Below are 25,156 nucleotides of genomic sequence, written 5' to 3' on the forward strand. Positions count from 1 at the left end.
CAGTCGCCACGAAGGGGATCAGTGGTACAGCGGAAAGACGTGTGTCCAAACCGTAGCATTTGAAGCATCTCATCAGTGGTGGAATATAAGGTTTTACATCACACCGATACACCATTACCTTGACCTTCTCTGGGAGGACATCCCCCTCGAAGGCCAGGATAAAGGCACCTGTAGTGGTGTGACTGTTTGGAGGGCCTCGCTGCACATGGCGGATAAAACGAACCCCCCGCCACTCAAGGTGAGCACAGAGCTCCTCATCAGTTTGGAGAAGAAGATCTCAGTGGAAAATAATGCCCTGTACCCAGTTCAAAGATTGATGGGGCATGATGGAGACTGGGACATCCCCGAGACGGTCACAAGCACGCAGGGCATCAGTTGGGCAGCAGAATATGTCTTTATGAGCAAAGCACCAGACTGCATTTTACTCCTCTATTCCACTTCGCCATACTTATCTTCAATCGTCTCCATGAAAAACAAAGGCTTGGTAATGGAAAAACTTACGCAATCCATCCTGGTACAAACCAGGTACTGATGGATCGAGGGAAAGGTTTCAACCCAAGCCAGCAAGCTGACCCTCGTCCCAGGGGGTGGCCAGGGAGAGGAAGGCTGAAGGATCAGAAGAAGGAGTGTCACGTCTGCTACCACTCTTAGAGACAGCCACAGAATGGCCAAGATGTTGAAGCTTTTGACACTTCATGTGCAAGGCGTCCGTCCTAGTACCACCCACTCCGATCAGGGGCTTGCCCCGTGGGTGCCACCCAGACACAGCAAGGACCATCTGGCACTGCAGCCATTGCCGCGAGTTCTGGTGCCCCAAACTGACGAGCATCGACTCCTGGGCATACGCGAGGCATTAACAGCTCAGGTACTAGCAGTGTGATCCTTGTGGTTTCAGGGGGCTCAGCCAAGTGGGTACTTAACAGCCCCACCACACAGACTGGCTACCATGCTGGTGACCTAGCAGGTGGGGGGCCAGGGTGCAAAGGGAAAGGGGGGGGGGGGGGGTGGGAGAGAGGTGGAAAGGAACCTGCACCATGGAAGCTAGGTAGGGAGTTCATCCCCAAATGGTTCACACTGAACGGAAAATTTTGGGAATGGTGGTCAAACCCCAAAGGGACCAAAAACACCGAAAAGGAGATGGAAACAGCAAACTAAGCAATAGCACAGACCTAAACAAAGCTAGGAGGATAGCCAGGCCATCATAAAGAAGTCCACTAAGAGGGAAAAGAGTGGGCAGGGACAAAAGAGTAAGGATAGGGAAAGGAAAGGAGACTGCAATAGCTCGGGGCCCCGTGCATACCACACACAACCCACAAAAGAACTGTGGGCCCCATGGGAGGTTGACGAGGAATGGACATCTCTAAAAACAGCAATCACAGAAGTTGGAAAGAAAAACATGGATACCAAGAAGGTAACTGGGAAGAAATCATGGGTAACAGAAGAAATACTTTAGTTGGACGATGAAAGAAGGAAGTACAAAAATGTTCAGGGAAATTCATGAATACAGAAATACATGTCACTGAGGAATGAAATAAAGCTTAAACGAAATGGCTGCACCAAAAATGTGATGGAACCAAAAAACAAATGATTGTCAGAAGTACTGATTCAGCATACAGGGAAGTGAAAACAACTTATGGTGAAATTAAAAGCAAGGGTTGCAACATTAAGAGTGCAACAGAAATTCCAGTGTTACATGCAGAGGTGAGAGTGGATATATGGAAACAGTACACTGAAGGCCTCTATGTGGGGAAGATCTGTCTGACGTGATTGAAGAGAGTCGATTTAGAGGAGATAGGGGGTCCAGTATTACAATCAGAATTTAAAAGAGCTTTGGAGCACTTAAGAACAAATAAGGCAGAAAAAATAGATAACATTCCATCAGTATTTATAAAGTTGGAGGAAGTGGCAACAAAATGACTATTTAGGCTGATGTGTAGGATGTATGAGACTGGTGACATACCATCTGACTTTTGGAAAAAATATCATACACACAATTCAGAAGACTGCAAGAGCTGACAGCTGCAAGAATTATCGCAATATTAGTTTAACAGCTCATGCATCCAAGTAGCTGATAAGAATAATATACAGATGAATGGAAAAGAAGATTGAGGATGTGTTAGATGACCAGTTCGGCTTTAGGCATGGTAAAGGCACCAGAGAGGCAATTCTGATGTTGCGGTTGATAATGGAGGCAAGACTAAAGAAAAATCAAGAGACGTTCATAGATTTGTCGACCTGGAAAAAGCATTCGACAATGTAAACTGGTGCAAGATGTTCAAAATTATGAGAAAAATAGGGGTAAACTATATGACAAGGTACAAGAGCCAAGAAAGAATAATAAGAGTGGATGACCAAGATCGAAGTCCTTGGATTAAAAAGTGTGTAAGACAAGGATTTAATCCTTTGGCCCTACTGTTCAATCTGTACATCAAAGAAGCAATGAATGAAAATAAAAGAAAGTTTCAGGAGTGGAATTAAAATTCAAGGTGAAAGGATATCAATGGTACAATTGACTGATGACATTGCTATCCTGAGTGAAAGTGAAGAAGAATTACATGATCTCCTGAATGGAATGAACAGTCTAAAGCAGGGTTTCCCAACGTGTGGTCCGCGGACCCCTTAGGGGTCCGCCGGCTCTTTCTAGCGGGTCCGCAGCCACCTTTGACCAAAACATGTAAAATTATTGAATAAAAATGTGAAAATCAAATTCATCACAATTTTTTTTTTCATGTGTAAAATGTGTACTTTTACTTCAGGTCGTATTCCCAAGCAGCCTTTGCGGTTCCTAAGTGAGAACGCATACACAGTTTAGTGCCAGAGAATGCGGCTTTCCTGATCGACTGTTTCGCAGCAGTACGGGGGTCGTTTGTGTGCCGGATCACGGCGCTAGATGCGCTGAAACCTTTTACGCATGCGTGGATTAGATTAGATTAATACTAGTTCCATGGATCATGAATACGATATTTCGTAATGATGTGGAACGAGTCGAATTTTCCAATACATGACATAATTACGTTAATTTAACAACATACTTAAGTTAATATAACAACTTTACTTTTTTTGTGTTTTTTGTATTTCTTTATTTTTTATTTTTATTTTTTTTAATTTTTTTAATATTTGTTTTTTTTCTTTTTTTCCTTAATTTATATCTAAAAATTCCTCTATGGAGTAGAAGGAGTTGTCATTCAGAAATTCTTTTAATTTCTTCTTAAATACTTGTTGGTTATCTGTCAGACTTTTGATACTATTTGGTAAGTGACCAAAGACTTTAGTGCCAGTATAATTCACCCCTTTCTGTGCCAAAGTTAGATTTAATCTTGAATAGTGAAGATCGTCCTTTCTCCTAGTATTGTAGTTATGCACACTGCTATTACTTTTGAATTGGGTTTGGTTGTTAATAACAAATTTCATAAGAGAGTATATATACTGAGAAGCTACTGTGAATATCCCTAGATCCTTAAATAAATGTCTGCAGGATGATCTTGGGTGGACTCCAGCTATTATTCTGATTACACACTTTTGTGCAATAAATACTTTATTCCTCAGTGATGAATTACCCCAAAATATGATGCCATATGAAAGCAATGAGTGAAAATAGGCGTAGTAAGCTAATTTACTAAGATGTTTATCACCAAAATTTGCAATGACCCTTATTGCATAAGTAGCTGAACTCAAACGTTTCAGCAGATCATCAATGTGTTTCTTCCAATTTAATCTCTCATCAATGGACATACCTAAAAATTTGGAATATTCTACCTTAGCTATATGCTTCTGATTAAGGTCTATATTTATTAATGGCGTCATACCATTCACTGTGCGGAACTGTATGTACTGTGTCTTATCAAAATTCAGTGAGAGTCCGTTTACAAGGAACCACCTAGTAATTTTCTGAAAGACAGTATTGACAATTTCATCAGTTAATTCTTGTTTCTCAGGTGTGATTACTATACTTGTTTCATCAGCAAAGAGAACTAACTTTGCCTCTTCATGAATATAGAATGGCAAGTCATTAATATATAATAAGAACAACAAAGGACCCAAGACTGACCCTTGTGGAACCCTATTCTTGATAGTTCCCCAGTTTGAGGAATGTGCTGATCTTTGTATGTCACGAGAACTACTTATTTCAACTTTCTGCGCTCTTCCAGTTAGGTACGAATTAAACCATTTGTGCACTGTCCCACTCATGCCACAATACTTGAGCTTGTCTAGCAGAATTTCATGATTTACACAATCAAAAGCCTTTGAGAGATCACAAAAAATCCCAATGGGTGGTGTTCGGTTATTCAGATCATTCAAAATTTGACTGGTGAAAGCATATATGGCATTTTCTGTTGAAAAACCTTTCTGGAAACCAAACTGACATTTTGTTAGTATTTCATTTTTACAGATATGTGAAGCTACTCTTGAATACATTACTTTCTCAAAAATTTTGGATAAAGCTGTTAGAAGGGAGATTGGACGGTAATTATTGACATCAGATCTATCCCCCTTTTTATGCAAAGGTATAACAATAGCATATTTCAGTCTATCAGGGAAAATGCCCTGTTCGAGAGAGCTATTACACAGGTGGCTGAGAATCTTACGTATCTGTTTATCTGTTGAGAACAAGCTTTTAGTATTTTGCTGGAAATGCCATCAATTCCATGTGAGTTTTTGCTTTTAAGCAAGTTTATTATTTTCCTAATTTCAGAGGGAGAAGTGGGTGAGATTTCAATTGTATCAAATTGCATAGGTATGACCTCTTCCATTAACAGCCTAGCATCTTCTAATGAACACCTGGATCCTACTATATCCACAACATTTAGAAAATGATTATTAAAAATATTTTCAACTTCTGACTTTTTGTTCGTAAAGCTTTCATTCAATTTGATGGTAATACTGTCTTCCTCTGCTCTTGGTTGACCTGTTTCTCTTTTAATAATATTCCAAATTGTTTTAATTTTATTATCAGAGTTGCTGATTTCAGACATGATACACATACTCCTGGATGTTTTAATAACTTTTCTTAATATAACACAGTAGTTTTTATAATTTTTGATAGTTTCTGGGTCACTACTCTTTCTTGCTGTCAGATACATTTCCCTTTTCCGGTTACAAGACTTTTTATACCCTTAGTAAGCCATGGTTTGTTACAAGGTTTCTTATGAGTATATTTAACTATTTTCTTGGAGAAGCAGTTTTCAAATGCATTTACAAAAATGTCATGAAATAAATTATATTTTAAATTGGCATCAGGTTCACGGTACATCTCATCCCAGTCTAACTGCTGTAGGCTTTCCCTGAAATTCGCAATTGTTAAATCGTTGACTGAACGTACTACTTTGGGGGACTGTTTAGTATTGCTGAATGGAGCTATGTCATATATTGTAACTAGCTGTGCACCATGATCAGAAAGACCATTCTCAACAGGCTGAGCATTTATCTGGTTAAACTTATCTTGGTCTATAAAGAAGTTATCTATCAGTGAGCTGCTATCCTTTACCACCCGAGTAGGAAAATCAATAACGGGTGTCAAATTGAAAGAACCGAGTAATACTTCAAGGTCATTTTTCCTATTACCCTCTTTCAAAGAATCTACATTGAAGTCCCCACAAATAATAATTTGCTTCCCCCTGGAGTCCAAATTTTTCAGAAATAGATGAAAATTTCCTGATGGGGACCTATATACAGTTACAATTATAAATGTGCCTTTATTTAATTTAAGCTCACAGGCACATGCTTCTATATCTTTCTCTACACAAAACTTTTTTGTTTCTATACTTTTTGCACAATGATAACTTTTGACATATATGGCAACTCCTCCTTTCTCCATATTTTCTCTCATTACATGTGCAGAGAGCTTATATCCACTTACATTTACCTTATCCATATCAGTAACAATGTGATGCTCAGACAGGCATAGTATATCTATTTCATTCTCAGCTTCTAAATCTTCTAAACAAACCAGAAGCTCATCTACTTTATTCTTTAAACTCCCAATATTTTGATGAAATATACTTACATTATTTTTAATTATACTTTTATGAGAACCTTTCCTTATTCTAACATTTGCAGTACTCTCCTGTCTGAGTTTCTCATTGTGCTTAGGCCTAGTTCCTATACCAGTGGTCACATGGTGTTCAGAGAGGCAGATTATGTCAACTGGGTTGGGTGACTTTAATTCATCAATGCAATTACCTAGGACTGAGATACAACTTGGTGGAGATAAAATTTCTGGTGATTGGTGAAAATTTATAATTGGTAGCTGTGATTGGTGATCCAATGTGCTAGAATTGTGCTGTTTAATTTCTTTCCTAAACTGAAGATTTGTTTCAATCCTGACCTCTCGTAGAACTTGACATCTTTCTGTCTTACCTATCCTAAAAAAGGTGCTGCTCCAACACCTGTAACCACTGGTATTTTACCATTCATGGCAGTGCCTCCCCCCCCTTAAATTTCCTGCTATTACCCCAGCCAGTTTCCCCTTCCCTTTCCTGTTGAGATGTAGGCCGTGCCTGGTATAGTCCCACCTACTGAGATAATCAACAGGAACCACACCAATATGAGCCCCCGCACCCGACCCAAACAGCCGTTCCAACTCCAAATTAACTCTCCCAACAGAAGAGTTCAAATGAGGCCGGTCATGGCGTCTCAGGACAGATACAAATTCAACATTGGTGTGTCTCGATGCCGACGCAATCTTTACCAGGTCACACTCTATACTGCACCGAGGATCTCTGTCGATGATGTTCCCTGGCCCTCCCACAATAACCACGGTGTCTTCCCTGGTAAATCCTTTACAGAGTGAACCTAAATCCTCTGTCATCTGATCCAGACTAGCACTTGGTTTGAAAAAATTTGTGACCTGGTATTCTGGTCCTAATTCCTCCTGCAGAAGTTGGCCTACACCTCTGGCATGAGAACTGCCTAACAACAAAACTTTCTTCCTTGTCGATGACTTTCCTACATTCTTTTTCAATTTCCTATTGAAAGTTTGTTGTGTCCTGTCTACACCTACCTCTGCTTGAGGCTCATCAGTTTCTAACTGAAGCAACAGGTCAAACTTATTTTTGACATTCACCACGAAACTGTCAGACTTAGTTCTAGGCCTGTTCCTTCTGCTACCTGTTGCCACTTCCCACCTCTCTTTGCCCTTCTCCCTCCTTAACCTGTCCAGATCTTCCCTAGCCTGATCTAGCTCAGCCTGAAGGGCAGCAGTTTTCCCCTCCTGTTCCACTATCTTCCTATTTCTGCTGCAAATCCTACATAACCACTGATGAGCCTGATCCACTTTCCCAACACCCATGCCACTGCAGTCCCCCCAGTGAAAAAAAAACTACTGCATCCATCACACCAAACCCCGGAACTAACAATTCTACGGCAACTCAGGCACTTCTCACTCATGGCAAAAATAATACTTTAGCTAGAATAAATCAATTAAATTACCGAAAATCAAAAAAGACGTTACAAGAATTAAGCGTATTCACAAATGTATATAAGCAAGTTTCTGATTTAAAATTCCGCTGTTTTTCTGAGATCTGTATTAAAACAACGAAGGTATACGCTATTTATTATATATTTCACTCGATGGAATGAAAAAAGGGCAATTAAACGAGTTTTTCGACCAATCACAGCGCTCGCTGGCACATATGCGGCTCCAGGCATCGTTAAATGTGAAACTTGCTTTGTCAGTGCACTACCTATTTCATAAGTCAATTTTTGACCAGTTTATTACTTCTAACATGGATCCGTGGCTGAAGTCAAGATCATTGAAGAAGGGTGCGGTTTCTCCATCGCCTTCACTACAAGGGAAGTTTCGAGTTGAAATGATTGAGGAGGAGGACGACCAAAGGAAGAAAAATCACAAGAAGCTCCAAAGACTATTGATACTTCAGGGGGGGGGGGGGTCCACTGGGATCATGGCACTTGCATTAAGAAGCTTTCCGTTCCCATGGGTTTCACTCTGCAATTTAAAGTTACTGTGCTCTTGATTGACCAGGGGTCTGCCAAGGATTTTCGACTGTAGAAGGGGTCCGCCAAGGATTTTCGACTGTAGAAATGGTCCGCCAGCTGAAAAGATTGGGAAGCCCTGGTCTAAAGAATACAGAATATGGATTGAGAGTAAATCAAAGAAAGACAAAAGTAATGAGAAGTAGCAGGAATGAGAACAGCAAGAAACTTTACATCGGGACTAATGGTTACGAAGTAGATGAAGTTAAGGAATTCTGCTACCTAGGCTGCAAAATAATCAGTGACGGATGGAGCAAGGTGGACATCAAAAGCAGACTAGCACTGGCAAAAAGGGTATTCCTGGCCAAAAGAAGTCTACTAGTATCAAACATAGGCCTTAATTTGAGGAAGACATTTCTGAGAATGTATGTCTGGAGCACTGCATTGAATGGTAGAGAAACATGGGCTGTGGGAAAACCAAAACAGAAGAGAATCGAAGCACCTGGGATGTGCTACAGATGAATGTTGAAAATTAGTGGACCGATAGGGTAAGGAATGAGGGGGTTCTACACAGAATCGGAGAGGAAAGGAATATGTGGAAAACACTGCAATGAGAAGGGACAGGATAAGATATCTACTAAGACATCAGGGAATTTCCTCCAAGGTACTAGAGGGAGCTGTAGAGGCCAAAAATTGTAGAGGAACACAGAGATTGGAATACATCCAGCAGATAGTTGACAGGTTGCAAGTGCTACTCAGATGAAGAGGCTGGCACAGGAGAGGAATTCGTGATGGGTTTCAGCAAATCATTCAGAAGACTAATGACTCAAACACAAGCCTCCCACATATTCTTTAACCTTACTCCTATGTTTATCTGATGTAATAAACATTTGTTAAATATATGTAAATGACACTGTAAGACTTTCTTTCCATTCTCTTCAAATTTATAAACACTATATTCAGTACTGATGATCAATTATCTTGATATGTCTTAAATACCAATATTGTAAAACAGATCATCAAGCTACACCAATTAACAGAAGTTTCAGAAGTGGTAGCACTGACTTAGAACATTACATTATGCTTGCTAAATGCAAAATTGATGATACTGTACAGACTCACTACAGTTATATTCCTTATGACTACCAAGTGTTGAGTGACCAACATATTACTTCACAGGTTCATCACCAAACACTAACTGACTGAAATTTACATGATTAAATACTGAACAAGGCAGTCTGAGTTCACTTCTTGGCCCTGACTGACTGCTACTGTGTGCATGACACCTATTTATAGATGTGTGTATTACAGGAAGGTAAAATACAGGGTGTACATAAAGTACGGGAACACATTCAAGTATTTATTGCACAAGAACCAAACATTGTACAGGTATTATACATATGCCATTTTGAAGAGAAACCCTGGAAGTCTTTTTTTCCCCATGAGTACCACCACAGCACAGTCTGGTAATTTGCTGATAGTCAGCACTAGTCGCAAACACGGCTAATTCAGGTTCAGAGTGAGCTTTCAGTGTTTGACAAAAACAAGTGTGCTACAGCTGTTCAATGGATGTTTAGAACCAACTATGGTAAGAAGCTACCAACAAGGAAGGCCATTTACCAATGGCACAACAAATCTGTTACGACAGGTTGCTTGTGTCTGGCAAAGAGAAGCAGACGTCCCAGAGCGAGTGAAGGGAATGTGGAGCGCATACAAAAGACATTCATAAGGAGTCCAAAGAAATCAGTGCATCATGCATCCCATGAACTCGAAGTGGCTAGTGCAAAAGCTCACTGGCGACGATGACAAATGTTTTGAGTTTTGTTCGCAGTTGCAAAAACTGAATGAGGAAGGGGATGGCATTGCTGATCGCTTAATTTTTAGCAACAAAGCCAGTTTTCACACTAATGGGAAAGTGAACCAGCATAATTCTCGAATCTGGGGTACAAAGCACCCACACGAATGCATTGAATTTGAGCGTGATTTCCCAAAGGTAAATGTTTTTTGTGCCTTGTCACATCGAAAACTGTAGGGGCTATTCTTCTTCGCTGAGAGCCCTGTCACTACTGGATATTCCTATTTGGACATGTTGCAGCAATGGCTGATGCCTCAAATGCAACTGGACTCTCCATTCATCTTTCAGCAGGATGGGGGTCAACCCTATTTTCATTGTGATATTAGTGGGTACCTGACCACACAGTGCTGCCGCATCGAAGGATCCGCCATGCAACAGAAGCGGACAGCTGTTTCATGAAATGGCTTCCCCGACCACCAGATCTCACCCCATGTGACTTTTCTGTGGGGACACATTAAAGATCTGGTGTATGTACTGCCTCTACCACGTGATGCAGCAGAGCTCTGGGACAGAATACGGGAAGTGACTGCCACAGTCGACGATGCCATGCTGGGACTGGTATGGCAAGAATTTGATTACCGTACTGACGTCTGCTGGGTCACCATGGTTCGCACATTGAATGTTTGTAAAAAAAACTTTCAGAGTTTCTCTTCAAACTGCAGTATGTATGACATCTGTAAAATGTTTAGTTCTTGTGCAATAAATAATTGGAAGTGTTCCTGGACTTTAATTACACCCTGAACAGAACTATTAAACCTACTGAAAGGATAGATTGTATCTCACCACATAGACGAGGCACCGAGTTGCAGACAGGCACAATGAAAAATACTGCTAAAATATTAAGCTTTGGCACAAAATCCTTCTGAAATACAAAACACACACACATTCACACAAGCACAAACAACTCATACATGGTTGTGTGCATGAGTGTGTGTGTGTGTGTGTGTGTGTGTGTGTGTGTGTGTGTGTGTGTGTGTGTGTGTGTGTTTGTTTTTATACTTCGGACAAAGTTTAATACATCAGCAGTCTTTTATACATTGTGTCTGTGACTCAAATCCACCCTGTGTGTGATGAGTAGCTATCTATCCTTTCCCTACTTTTGTTATTCCGTTCAGGACTTTCCACTGTTTGGATTGTTACGTTTTAGACAAAGGTGGAAAAAGTGAAAGATATGTACCTATAGTAGGAAATGAAGTAAACGTGTTTATAATTAGAGAATGGTAGAATAATTTGTGTCTATGAGGAAGAAGTTTTAATATGCAAGGGGATCCCTGAAGTTCACCAAGATCTTTCTAGAAAATGGAATTTTTTTTAATTGGCATAATTAATAAACTAGTATCATATTTTTGTAAAAGCATACATTTTTGGAAAGAATTACATTTTAAGATTGGAAATTCTAGATACATAAATTTTGAATAGAAATAACTTTTGAAATATTAAGCTTTTGGACAAAGTAAAATGTTTGTTTGAAAGAGGAGAATGAGAGCTTTCAAAATTGCTATATAAATCTTAAAACAAAGAATTTTAGCAGGCTTGAATTTTAATGTGTGCGTGGTTCAATATTAAATTATAAATATTTCTTTAAATAAAATGTTTGCATATGAACTAAAGATATTATTGTCATCAGCAATTGGCTATGAATAATCAAGTCCAACAAGCATGAAAAATTAGTTATTTTATTTAACCATGGAATATGGCCTGGTAGTGAAAAGAGATAAGACAGAGCAAATTATTGGCATCAAGAATGGGTAAGAACAAGTAGGATAATCTCACTTTTGTATTTTACAAAGCTTTTTCAGGATGATATTCAATTCACCTTACAAAAAGGGGGGAGGGCCCATTTCAATGAAGGGTATCTTTCAACTATTTGAATTTCTCACCTCTTGAATCTATATTCAGTTGGATGACAGGTAAAAATTAAGCTCCACAAAAGAACAATAGCTAACAATGTGTTCTTCTCCATTATTATCCATAAGAGGATTGATATTCCATAAATACTTTTCAGGTGCGTACTGTGAATGCTCAACTCTTTTCAACAGTGCATCCTTATTTCTTTAAGTCAGCTGATGAAAAGATTTATCCACAAAATTAATTAGAAGATTTTGCACCTCAATATCCTTTAAGCCGCTCTAAATACTTTCTCTGAAATAATTAGTAGTGCTTTAACCTTAATAGCTGCATAAGAGGCAGTTTCCACACTGTTTAAGTCTTTCCAGTCCATCTAATTTTTTCTAATAATTTATTAATATGTGGTATAGTAGGTGTAAGGTGTTTCCTTTTAGACTTGGGTAATAAGTATGAAGTGTACGTGATAAACTTTTCTTAGTTGAATGACAGTATATGAGCTATTCAATAAAAATTTCGTTAGCAGCTCATTCAAAAATTATATTTCCTTTGCCATGTATCACAATACTTGCAGCACATGAAACAAACTTGACCTTTTGCAGTATCTGATGGAAGATTGTTAATATTCATACAGAACTTAAACAGGGAACCTTTAAGAACACCACATGCTGTAATTTTCGTTAGGTGAAGTGTGACCATTTAATTCAAGACACTTTTGTATCACTATCCTTCGTGATTTTACAACAATTTCTGTTACACTGTAACTTTCTCATTTATTTAGTGCGCATGTACAAGGAATACATATGAAGAAACTTATAAGGTTTCATGTAACGCATGAAGACCTGTCAAGCACTTGGACAGCTGTATCTGCACAATCTAATTATTGTTCCTCAATCAGTCTGGCTGTAAGCAGAAAAACTATGTGCTTTAATAGAGAGGCATCAATCATCTTGTGATGAACTGTGATAGCACTACACAGGATCAAACTTCTGATAAAAACCCAACATTTTAAAAACGTGCATAAAACAAATGTGATGTTTCAGTATGTCACCTTTTTCATCTCAATCATACCACCAAACACAACCCCCAATTCCTTGTAGAGCTACAGTGTTGGCACAGTGTAATAAGCCAGGAAAATGTAGCGATGCAGTTTCCATGTGTACCTATAGTACCCTCCCTGGTTTCCACTGGTATGCAATACAGGAATTTATTGTGGGCTGCTGCCAAAACCACCACAGACATGCAGGGTAAACAATTTGACCACAAATACAAGCACATCATGTTTGTTGTCCCACAAGAGGTGCTGCAATTTGCACTGCAATCACATAATAGCTGATCATCGTAGAAGTATTCTTCTGCTGAGCAGCTATAAAGGACACCACCCAGCCCATCAGAGCCAGTCCTTGCCAGGAGTCACTCTGGGGCATCATGCCAACTACAAAAACTGGTTCCTCAATCTGATCTTCTGTAGATCAGCACTGTTGCCTCCTTGGAGTCATGTCTGAGTCTTCAATCCAATCCTCATTCAATTTCTTCATACTGGCTGCTGACACCCTCACTTCGAGGCACACCCGAGCCATCCCTCTACATCTAGTCGAAGTTCTCCATGCTGGGCTTGACATCAGTCACACCTGTGGCCTGTCTGTGTGCAACTAACCTTGCACCCTCCTCTGTCAGCCACCTCATCAGTACATCTGAGGGAGCTATTTCTCCACAACAGCCACATCCACATTTGGCTGGCTATGAGCCTCCACCTCGCTGGTACATCTCTCCTGGATCATCCTCAAACCCTACTGCTCATCACTGATAAAGATGCACCTTTGCCATCCTCGTAAGTAGTTTCCTAGCACAACATCAGTGCCTACCAGTGGATTGGAACCAAGTACTGTGTATTCAAGTCTGAATGACTTGTTTTGTTGTATTCCATTTGAGTGTAAATAAAGTTCATAGCTGTTTCTGCCTGGGGCACATTATTTGGCATGGCTCCCTCGGCCACAGCACAGAAGTATCCTACACATGAAGAAAGAGTTGTCGCAAACGTAGCAATGTTCTGTCTTGCTTATGTGCTTACTGATGGCTCTATACTTCAACTATACAAAAATACATTACAAACAGTAATGCAACTACTGCTAATACTGCACAGAAGTGCTGTTTGGCCACAGGCTGGTAACTGCAGACAAAACTAACCTAGTTATCCAAAGTAGTCTAATCTCAGGAAATCAATAAGTAGCAAGCCCAGTATGCATATGATGGGACATTAATGTATCATCTTTCAGGTGTGGACACTATTTCAGCAAAAATTATATACTAAAGGATGATCAAAGTTCTTATTTCATAAATTAACAGGTATGTACAAGAATGAGTTAACAATGAAATTATAGTTTACTAAATTAAAAGACAAAGGTGCACCAAATGAAGTCGTGAATAATGTCAATCATTTTAGTAATAGAATCACTGACAACCCAATTCTCCCATTTTAATATGCCTCAACAAATGAAAGAAAAGAAAATGGCTCTTACCCAGATACCTCCTAAACCAGTTTTTGTGTATTGTGTCTCCATATCTCTCACATGCAGCAAATGTTTTCTAAGGCAAAACAAACTTAGAAGAATTCCTTGGAGTCTTATGGTCTTCACCTTTATGTAGTCACGTTTTGTTAATACATCTCTAAAAATAAAAAAAATAAAAACAATACAATAACAGCATTAATGATACTTAACATTACTCTTTAATAGTTATTCCAACAGGCACAGTTTTTCAAATTGTTTGAAGTATAAGTAATTAGTAAATAACTGTGCATACATTGCAGAAATGAACTGTAAGTCACAAAATTCAGCATTATTTTTATATTTGATTTATTTCATAGTTTTATAAAAGAATAAAGAATGGGGTAATGAAAATAGTACCAACTGGCTGAGGACTTACTTATGATAACTGGTGAATATCAGTGTCATGACTGAAATATTAATAGCTTAATAGTGAAAAAACACACACACACACACACACACACACGCACACACACACACACACACACACACACACACACACACACACACACACACACACACACACACACAAAGGAGGGATGGAGAGGATGGAGGGGAGGGGAGGGGAAGGGAGGGGGAGGGACAGGGGGCGAGATATATTTTGTACACTTCTCAATATCAATTTCACAGTCACATGACACAGTGCTTTAATTACTGACTAATGCATTCCTCTATGGTGCAGCTATATCTGAAAAACACAACATATGGGATAAATTAAAACAGGAAAGAAAGAATAAGACAGAGTATCACTCAAGCATCGAATTCTTAGAAGGTCAGCAGTAATATCAGATAGAAGAATAAAATACTAACAAAACATTGGTTAAGAGTGAAATTTGCTGACAAAAGTATGACAAGCAATAGTGATAATTATAAATACAGTATATAAATAAATTTACAAATTTATTGTTCTTTTCTCAGTTCCACAAACTCTTCTTTTGTCTCTCTCTTTTATCCTGTCCCCTGCTGCTTTTTCACCTTCCTTGTTTCACCCGTAGCTCTGTTTGATTCTTCTTCCCTCAAAAGCCTCTATTCCAATATTCATCTTCATGTTTTCCACAAATTATGGATTTGCCCTTAATATCTGTCATTTTTTATACATGTAAGCCCTTTCCTACTGCTCCCCTCCCCCCAAAGAAGTGCTCCAGGACAATCTTATCCTTATAGCACTTTTGTTCTAATAGTAAGTAGCCTTCCAGAGACATGCAGAAATAAAAATCCACACGTTAATTTGAATTTGCTCATCACTGCGATAATTTTCTCCTACTTTAACATAACATTTATCATTATTTTATCTCAGGCTGGATTCTGCTGCTGACAAATGTGATGGAAAAATACATAAACAGGAGTACCAAGGCTTGTCTTTTTTCTCCTGTAATCCTTTACTTGGATAGATAAAGCTAACAGCTCCTCGAAGATCTAGCTGATTTGACAAAAAGGAAAACATTCAGCTAAACAGTTGTTCTGCTACTGCCAGTACTAAATGAACAGCTTGTTTCATTGATAGTTAGGCCTTAATACTATCTATGATAGTTGTTCAAAAATTTATCTATGAGCTTCCTGGAGTCTGTGCAAGTATATCAAGTAGTGCCAGCAACTTGGTCCCATGACAGGATACAACCATGTACCAGCGATGGTAATTACCTCGTATGTATGGAATGACAAATGTGGAAATGATCTTGGCATACAAGCACACTGGCTTTCTATTCTCATTAAAATTATTGGTGGCAAGGAGCAACAGTAACAAAGAAGGCAACAAAACAGACTTCCAGGGAATTTAAGTCAACTCAATGGTCTGCAAATTATGACGGGAGGGACATGATGGTTAAAGTTGTTATCTTGAAGATCAAGTCACCAAATGTCCACAATAAGCATTCCCCTGATAACTTTAATCACAGTCCTGTTTATTATTTTTTATGAACAGTAAAACTGGACTAATTTTGTGGCACAAAGCGAACTTCAACATTAGCAAAATAGTTCTCCAAAAATTTTATTTCCCCATGTAACTTGGCTTTAAAAAATGACAGAATAAGTAAATGATCTTGCACAATGGACAAAACTTAGTTGTGAAGAGAGTATATTACATTCAATGTTTATGAAAAACTGAAGCACTGGAATTAAATACCAAGCAAGTTATTCAGGTGAGACATAGGTGCACACATGTTACACTGTGAATAAAAGCAGCAATGTATTATTAGGCAGACAGAAAAATGCTCATTGATGTTTGATTGCTGCTACATGTTTAATGCACAATGTGCCTCCATTTTTAAAAAATATCAGCATATAGTGTGTTTTTAACTGTCTATATAAAAGGCAATGTCCTCACTGACTGACTGACCCACTACCACCCACCCAAAATTGCTAAGCGTAAAAAATCATGAAATTTGGTGAGGGTGTGGATCCTACATTTTAAACATTGTTTAAGAATAGATCAGTCGAAGTTTGACTCCTTAGGGGATGAAAAGTTTTCTGAAAATATATCATTATTGAAGCAATCTTGAGGCTAGAACTACGAATATTGGTATTTGGTTTCTCAGTCAAAAATAAAAAAACAACAACAACAACAAACTGTTTCAGTATTTTTGAAAATTCAACTGCTTATAGAGAAAAGTAGTGCGTGAAAGATTTTCTGAAAGTAAATCATCATCACAGAATTACTAAAGTATTCTTGAAGCTACATCTATAAAAATCTGAATCTGACTTCTCAGTTTTTAGTGTTTTTGGAAATTCAACTCCCTAAGGAAGCAGAATTGGGGATTACCACTTTCATGAAATTATTTCATTATGAAAGCATTTTCAAAGCTAAATCTATAAAAATTTGTATTTGGCTTCTTAGTCAGAAATAAAAAAGAGCAAGTGTTTCATTGTCTTTGGAAATTTACTCTCTCTGGTGGTGAAACAGGGAACAAAAAATTTTGAGAAAGACTGTCAAGTCTACACAAGCAAAGCTGACTTACTTGAAAACATTGGTCCAGGGATCATCAAATATGGCATCCATCAGAATGTTCTGAGGCTGCGACTTAACTTCTTGAAGACTGCAACACAATAAATTTAGGAATTATATGTTCAAAACTGAAATTTAAGAGAATCAAAAATAACATTACCAAATGTGAACAGTAATGAGGCCAGTGGACACAGAACAAATACTTTCAGATGTGGACTGTGCTGGAAGGAAACTATCACACATAATCAAAATGATTTTTAATAGAAATTTACACTATATAGATTCTCATTACCTCTCCATTCTGGAGATAATACTAAATAAAGACTACTTTTTATAGTTTTACAGAGTCAAATTATCACTAAGTTATGATACAGTGCAGCAATTTTTTTTTTCTTCATTCTTCATGGTGAATAATGAGTAGATGTTAGGTTTTCATGTGAATTGATGCTATTTGAAACTGACACTACTTCATACAATTGTGTAGACTTCCACAGTACATTTCTTTGCTACCTAGGTGAGTTTACTTAAAGATGTTAAATAATGTCGTTTACAATCTTTATACTTTACATTGTACAACCACCAAATTTATACTAACTGGATGACAATTTTTTTAAAAAATAATTTATCTTCAAACTGTTAGCAAGTGTCTCTTGCACCATCATAGTGTTAAAAAGGTCAACACTTACAAATTTTGCAATGCTATCTGAAAATAGAGATAAAATACTGAACTTTGGTATGGTATGGTTGCATGTATCTGCAAATAAAGTCAGTTAGCTTTCATCTACATCTGAGACTCTCCCCCTCATCATACTACTCCTAAGGTGCGAATCACCATTCCCCAACCCTCTCTCCTGCCTCTTCTTCCCGTGCTCACTCCACCTACCAGAACCTCTCATTTCAGTCGCCTTATGAACTGCAGTCATGGCTCTGTGTTCTCATAGCAATACAGTGTGTGTGTAAGGATTTGTCTATAAAGCTAGTGAAGTTTGCAGTCTTGTTTGTGTGTGTGTCTATGACACTCAACAGTTCTTCAATTTAGTGAGTTGTAAACAGACCTTTAGCTTTATGCTACTTTTGTTGAAAGCTGATATTCTGTGGCCATCGCTGTATACAAAATATAGATTGACTTTTACACAGAAGATGACAACATCCAGTCACTTTTTACAATGCTATTTATTTATTTAAATAGTGCCGTTGCAGGTTCATCTTCAGATGGTTAGTTCATGTTAAAATAAATTTTACATTAGCTACTTTTTGTTTTCCCAAATGACGAAATTTCCTTGGGGTGATGGTGCCATTGAAAAATCCACACCATTATGTTCTCGTGCTGACTGCTTGTGATCATGCAGCAACTAAGACTGTATGAAGCACTTTATGTATATTTATGCAGATAAACACCAAGAAGTTTCACCACACAGAAATATGTAGAGAAGACACGATACATGTTCCCAGCGATGATGTCGCACTCCCCGAGTTCCTTCATGCTGCATTTACTAAGGTAGCGAGCCATAGTATGAAGTCACTTAAATGTGGTAAGGCTGATTTCTGAAGATTATTTGAAACAATGCAGTGCTCTTCAGTGATCATGAACAGTTACTGCAATGTCTTTGGTCCACCATGGCACCATCCAGCAAAAGAGAGGACAAGTAGAAAGGGGAATAGTAGTTACAGCAGCATAGCATCGTGTTTGAGACGTCTTGCAGAACTTCATTGATGCAACATAACAGATGAGGTGAAGGTAACACCAAGAGGCGTACAACTGACAGTTTGCTCTTCAAAACACCTAACATGATGGCCAGTCCACCTTGCAGTGCCAAGGAAGCAACAGGATCACTGGAAAGTGGCCACTGTCACAAATACTGTCACATAGTGACCTATCTATTGAAGCCATGAGATTTGGGAAAGAGATGAACGTCGGGTCAATGACTGAAAAAGGAGCATGGAGACAATAAAATGGGTAGGAGAACCATCACTGAGGATACAGGTCATAGGCGGTAAGAAGCTGCTCAACTAGAAGGCCTGTAACAGACTAAGTGGTACTCCCCCAAAGGGGATGGTGCATACTGATTTCCTAGAAAAGGGGAGTGGGCTAGTAGTTGGATTAGTGTTCAACTCAGTGCAAATAAGTGGCCTGCCTGGAGGTAAATAAAGATTGCAAATGGTTATTGTTGAGGTCGTTTGCACTTGCACTGCTGTTGCTTCCAATATGGTATTGAGAGGAAGGCAGATTTAAATGACATCTGTGCGAACCAATGTACAGACCCCTCCAGATGCCCTCTCAGCGCCAGTACAGTTCTGACAATGCACTACACTGCACCTGGGGCATAGAGGAATAGTCATCAGTGAAGTGTGTTTCTTATAGAGCAAAGCAAATTGCAGAAGAGAAGGAAGTCAGGTGGAGTACTTCCAGCAGGTAACAGTAACACCAATTACAGTTCCACTGAATTATCACATTACAGGTGTCCAGCACTTGTGAAGGGCCAGGAGGAGCAGTCACACCCCAGAATCACGACCTGTCCCTGACACGGATGAAACCACATCGATGAGCATTAATTCAGAATCCAACAGCATGTGAGGATCTGGCACCTTCAAGATCATCAGATTAGCCCTGTCCCGATTCTTCTTGTTCTCCTTCACAGGCTTTGGTGGCTGAGATCCTCGCGAGGGCCTATCTGTGATGAGAGTGGGGATGGATGGGGAGTGAATACCTCGGGGACTGTCAAGCAATTGTTCCTTCAGTCACTGGCTCATGTCAGGTCTATGGTCCATGGGTTTCCAGAGAGACAGAGACCTCTGTCAACGGTAGATGCGGGAGGAAGAAGCTGTTCCTCCAAATGGGTGCGGGACATGGTTCCCGAAGATGATGGCACAAGGAACCACAAGAGAGGAGAGCAGTGAAAGACTGATTTGAAAGAAACTGATGTAGTGGGAGTGATGGATGTGACTCACATAACTGGCCACCTGTAGGTGTTCATATATCTTTCATATCTCATTATATGACAGCGGTTAATATATTTATATTCCTGTATTTTCTTTTCTCTCTTGTAGATCAGGCAAACTGGTGACTGCAAAGGATACTGTTCCATGCAATTGACACTCAAACGTGATTGTTAACAACGACTACCTTTGTGGAGTGATTGTCTGCAGCTCCCAAATTTTGGGTCTGCCATGTAGTGAGATGACATATGCCTGAAGCGTAAGCATCGGACGTGCCTCTTGGATGATGGATGGTGGGACGTACAACTGTACATCATGACTAACATTTTCTGGGAGGGCATTCCCTTTAAAGGCACCTATACCTGTTGTATCATCCTTGGGACCCTTTTCGACATGGCAGATAAAATGCACGCCTCGTTGTTTGAGATTAGCCATAATGCCTCGTCTGAGCATAAGATCTCTGTAGCTGATGATTCCTTTGCTACACATTTTTGTGTGTGACACTAGTCTCTGATATGTTGCCCAGACATTTACAGGGCTGAAGAGTTGTAGACTGTATCAGATGAGGCTTTAAGTAATGGCTATCTATCACACTTTTTCCAACGTCTTTAAGTGTTTTACAAGAAATAATGGCTTCATCACAATACAAGTGTCCCCAACAGTTTGGTCATACTTAGTAATGGAGAAATTGTTGCATTCCCAGAAATCTGGCTTTGCCTCTTCCTATGGAAATCCAGGGTAAGGAAAGAAGTGGGGTTATAACTGTCCACAATGAAATTTCTATACCTGTCTGATCAGATAAAGGTAATAGAATGGCCACTAGTTTGCTGTAATTTAATGATTTATGTGTGACATATCTGTCGTGGCACCACATATTCCAATCAAGGGCTCTCCACAAAGGCACAATCTGGCCACAGTAAAGTCCATTTGACATTACATCTGTTGCCAGGACTCCTGGTGCTCCAGAAGACAGGCTCCTTGGTATACATGGGTTGACAGCAGCTCAGGCATCAACAGGGCTGTCTGGGAGCTCAACCAAAATAGCAGCTAACGATCACATCACATCGGATTGGCTACTGCATTGGCTTGAAGTGCGTATAATATTCTATGCAGGTACTGTGTGCAGATGAACTTTAAAACTGTATGCAGTAGGTGCTTTTTAAAGTGTCCTTCCACAGTCACCTGCAAGGACAGAAAAAAATTTGGAAAATGAACATGAAACTAAGAAGTGGACCAAAGATTACGTCAGCCGGAAGGTGATGAATGAATACTCCAAGAAAGGAAAGCAGAACCTAGGGAATAGCCAGTTCAACACCAAAGGCTGCCACCATGAGAAAAAGAAAGTAAGTAAAATTCCAAAAAACATAATGCATATTTATGTCTGCATCAGAATGAAGGAAAACAGCATACACAAGTCATTAAAAATGTTGAAATACGGTGAAGTCTCTACATTTCCCAGCCCTGTACATCAGCTGCCATGCGGTGAGGAGCACTTCATACAGACTAATGTCACTTCTGTCCTGCATGACAGCTACAACACAAGTAGAGGTAATTGGGAGTTACACTTTACTTTGTGCAAGTATTAATAAAGCTGAAACTGACACACAGGAAGCAAATGCATCAATATTTCATGCAGTCTAAAATGAAATCACTTACACATGAATAGGTTCAATAATGTTCACTGAAATCAATGACAGAATTCACACATGGATACTACTACACATTATTATTATTTTATCTTGAAAATTCACAGCAAACAATCTGGACCCAGAATTTCCTGATTTATGTGGTCTGGAGCAACAGGCATACGATGTGACAGACAATTATTAACGAAGAGACTGATGACCAAAATTTGGTCACCTGCAATCCCAGCTCAAATACTCTCAATTCTATGGCAGAAGAACTTCTATAATGTTTTCCATTGTCCTTTTACTTATATAGACCCATATTCATGGGCTGACAACAGATTCATTGGCGTGTATGGTCACTACAAAACTTGATAGGCCTAATCATTTTTAGAGAATAATAATAATGATAACTGAAAGCAAGTGTCAATACATCATGTCTCTGCAAAATTTTCTGAATAACTGACAGTCCAAATAGTCTTGAGTCAACAACAAATTATTGTTCTTAGAACAGATAAACACACAAATGCTAGGCTCTTTACAAACCTAGGTTGCATACTGACAAGACAAGAAAAACAACTGTGTATTTGGATATTATATGCAAAAGTAATGAATTATGGGAAAACTGAAGGCAACTTACCCTATAGCATACAAATCTGGCAACAAGTCATCAGTCATTTTATCGATTCCCAACATTTCTTCCACATCTTCTTCTGGTTGTCGGGTGGCCACATTCCATGTTACCATGTATAACCTGAAACACATGACAGGAGTAAAAACATCAGGAGAAAATGCTCATTAACCATCATCCCAAAATTCAAATCCGGAGCAGAACAGCATGGGATATATGAACACATTAAAATAAAACTTGTGATGATTGTATTTCGCCAATAATTAACTTTTACCCAACAATAAAGCCAGCTTAGCAGCCGAAAGGGTTCGCATTTCAATAGTTTTTCATGTTACGAACGGCAATAGGACCTAAGCGACGGAAAAATACAATTTGACATGCTTTTGCTTGTTGGATTGGGCTCCAATCGGTCCGTATCTGTCTTACACACATGCGTTAGATGTGTTCAAACTTGACGTGACCACTCCAAATAAACAAACGAAGCAACAGAGGAACTTACGTCCAGTAATTTTCATTTGACAAGGCAAAAAATGACACCCAATCTATGATTACTTTTTTTTTTTTTATATTCGATGTGAATTATTATTGTGCACAATAAAGTACTGTTTGGAGATCATTCGCACTTAAAAGCAATAAGGCTTGCTAACCGAACTTTCTGAATCATATTTACCTTAATTTATCCATATTTGTTTGGGTTCTTTCACCTAAAATCGAAATACCACCACATTACGTGCCTTACTCACTACTGACGGAATGATGTACACTGACAGATTCCCCTCAGCTTCCTTTACGTCTGCAATCCCTGCCCCACCACATACCCGCACACGGGTTTCTCCGCGAAAAAAGCATTAAACAAGTCCAACACTTGAAAATCGATCTAAGAACTCGCCAAAACTATCGTATGATTCAGCGTAATCGAAGTAGCTATCGATATTTTTTCAGTTTGTCGATGTGAAAGCCGATTCACACTTGACGGATTGGCGGCAGCCACACAATCCGTTAATGGCGTGGAAAGCGAGGGATCGGAGCGGGACGTCACCGTCAACGTTTCTCGGAAAGAAAGTTTTGACGTTGATGGGCAAAACTGTGTCGTCGTCTGTTAGCATCGGAAGTTAGCCTATTTTCGCAGCCCTCACTCAGTCATATCAGTCTTAACTAAAGCGATGAAAAATATTGTGAAAAATCGGCTTTTGCATGGGTTCGGGGGAGGCAATCTCTTCCATGGTGCACAAATTAGTTTTTGAAAGCGAGAATTCACAACTACTGCTGCACTGGACTTACTAAAAAATATAAAGGTAGCACTGAAAAGAGAGAGCATTTCACGGCATACCCCATACGACCTTACTCAAAAAATTAAAATACTATGGTGTGGAAGGCGCTGTTACAGTTACCTTTCAGTGCTTTTTAGAAAGTAGATGGCAGACTGTTTCAGTTCAAGGAGCAACATCATAGGAAGTGATACCACAAGGTATCGTCATAGCCACTATTCATTTTCTCATTTCTGTAAGTGATCTAAGCATAGAGTTGAAGTATCTCTGGACATGTTGTCAACATCAAATGGAGAGTGTCACGTGATCTCGGGACGACGCTGTTTGTACTTGCGTCTGCGTTCGAAACACCTAATATTACGCGTATTTGCTGCGTTTTTACCATCTGTTTATTCATAACAGCAATGGAGAATTACTGCACATGATACAGGTACAGAGAGTAATTCATGAAACGAGAAAGAGTTGGTGTTATATGAATACTTTGATGAACTGATACCGCGCTGTGATGTTTTGGTTGCATTTTGAAGAAATGTTTGAAATCTATTGTTATGTTTGCAAAATGTGTAGGATTACTAAGCGAAGTTTTTGGTCATCTGCAGAAGCCATTTCTTGGTATTCTTACACCACCAGCTCAAAAAATGGCCTTTTCTTTGACAGTGGTGAATTTCAAAAAAAGTCTCTTCAATGCTAGGCTTTTTGCCTTTTCATGCATTTTTGATAGCTCACAACTGCATAATTTAGGGAAAGTTTGTCTGTGGGGTGGTCCATTGATCGTAACTGGGCCAAATATCTCACGAAATAAGCGTCAAACGAAAAAACTACAAAGAACGAAACCTGTCTAGCTTGAAGGGCGCTATGGTTGGCCCGCTAGATGGCGCTGCTACACGTCAAACGGATATCAGCTGCGTTTTTTTAAAATAGGAACCCCTATTTTTATATTACATATTCGTGTAGTACATAAAGAAATCTGAATGTTTTAGCTGAATGACTTTTTTCGCTTTGTGATAGATCACGCTGTAATAGTCACAAACACATGGCTGACAATTTTAGACGAACAGTTGGTAACAGGTAGGTTTTTTTAAATTAAAATACAGAACGTAAGTATGTTTGAACATTTTGTTTCGGTTGTTCCAATGTGATACATGTACCTTTGTGAACTTATCATTTCTGAGAACGCATGCTATTACAGCATGGTTATCTGTAAATACCACATTAATGCAATAAATGCTCAAAATGATGTCCATCAACCTCAATGCATTTGGCAATATGTGTAACGACATTCCTCTCAACAGCGAGTAGTTCGCCTTCCATAATGTTTGCACATGGATTGACAATGCGCTGTCGCATGTTGTCAGGCATTGTCGGTGGATCACAGTGGCAAATATCCTTCAACTTTCCCCACAGAAATAAATCTGGGGACGTCAGATCCGGCGACGTGTGGGCCATGGTATGGTGCTTCGACAACCAATCCACCTGTCATGAAATATGCTATTCAATACCGCTTCAACTGTATGCAAGCTATGTGCCGGACATCCATCATGTTGGAAGTGCATCGCCATTCTGTCATGCAGTCAAA

At 39.2% G+C, this 25,156-nt stretch overlaps 1 protein-coding gene across 1 annotated transcript in view; it reads right to left on the reverse strand.

The window, feature by feature from the left end:
• LOC124796350 (phosphatidylinositol 4,5-bisphosphate 5-phosphatase A-like) overlaps positions 1–23,127 on the reverse strand; it is an 87,922-nt gene extending 64,795 nt beyond the window's left edge. The window contains exons 1-4 of the mRNA XM_047260498.1: positions 22,983–23,127; positions 22,322–22,435; positions 17,133–17,210; positions 14,152–14,299 (exon numbers count right to left, since the gene is read on the reverse strand). Coding sequence (XP_047116454.1) covers positions 14,152–14,299; positions 17,133–17,210; positions 22,322–22,435; positions 22,983–22,996 — 354 coding nt within the window. The 5' untranslated portion in view covers positions 22,997–23,127. The remainder of the gene's footprint in view (positions 1–14,151; positions 14,300–17,132; positions 17,211–22,321; positions 22,436–22,982) is intronic.
• Positions 23,128–25,156: the final 2,029 nt, after the last annotated feature.

Source organism: Schistocerca piceifrons, chromosome 1 (genome assembly GCF_021461385.2).
Source record: "Schistocerca piceifrons isolate TAMUIC-IGC-003096 chromosome 1, iqSchPice1.1, whole genome shotgun sequence".
Lineage (NCBI taxonomy): Eukaryota > Metazoa > Arthropoda > Insecta > Orthoptera > Acrididae > Schistocerca > Schistocerca piceifrons.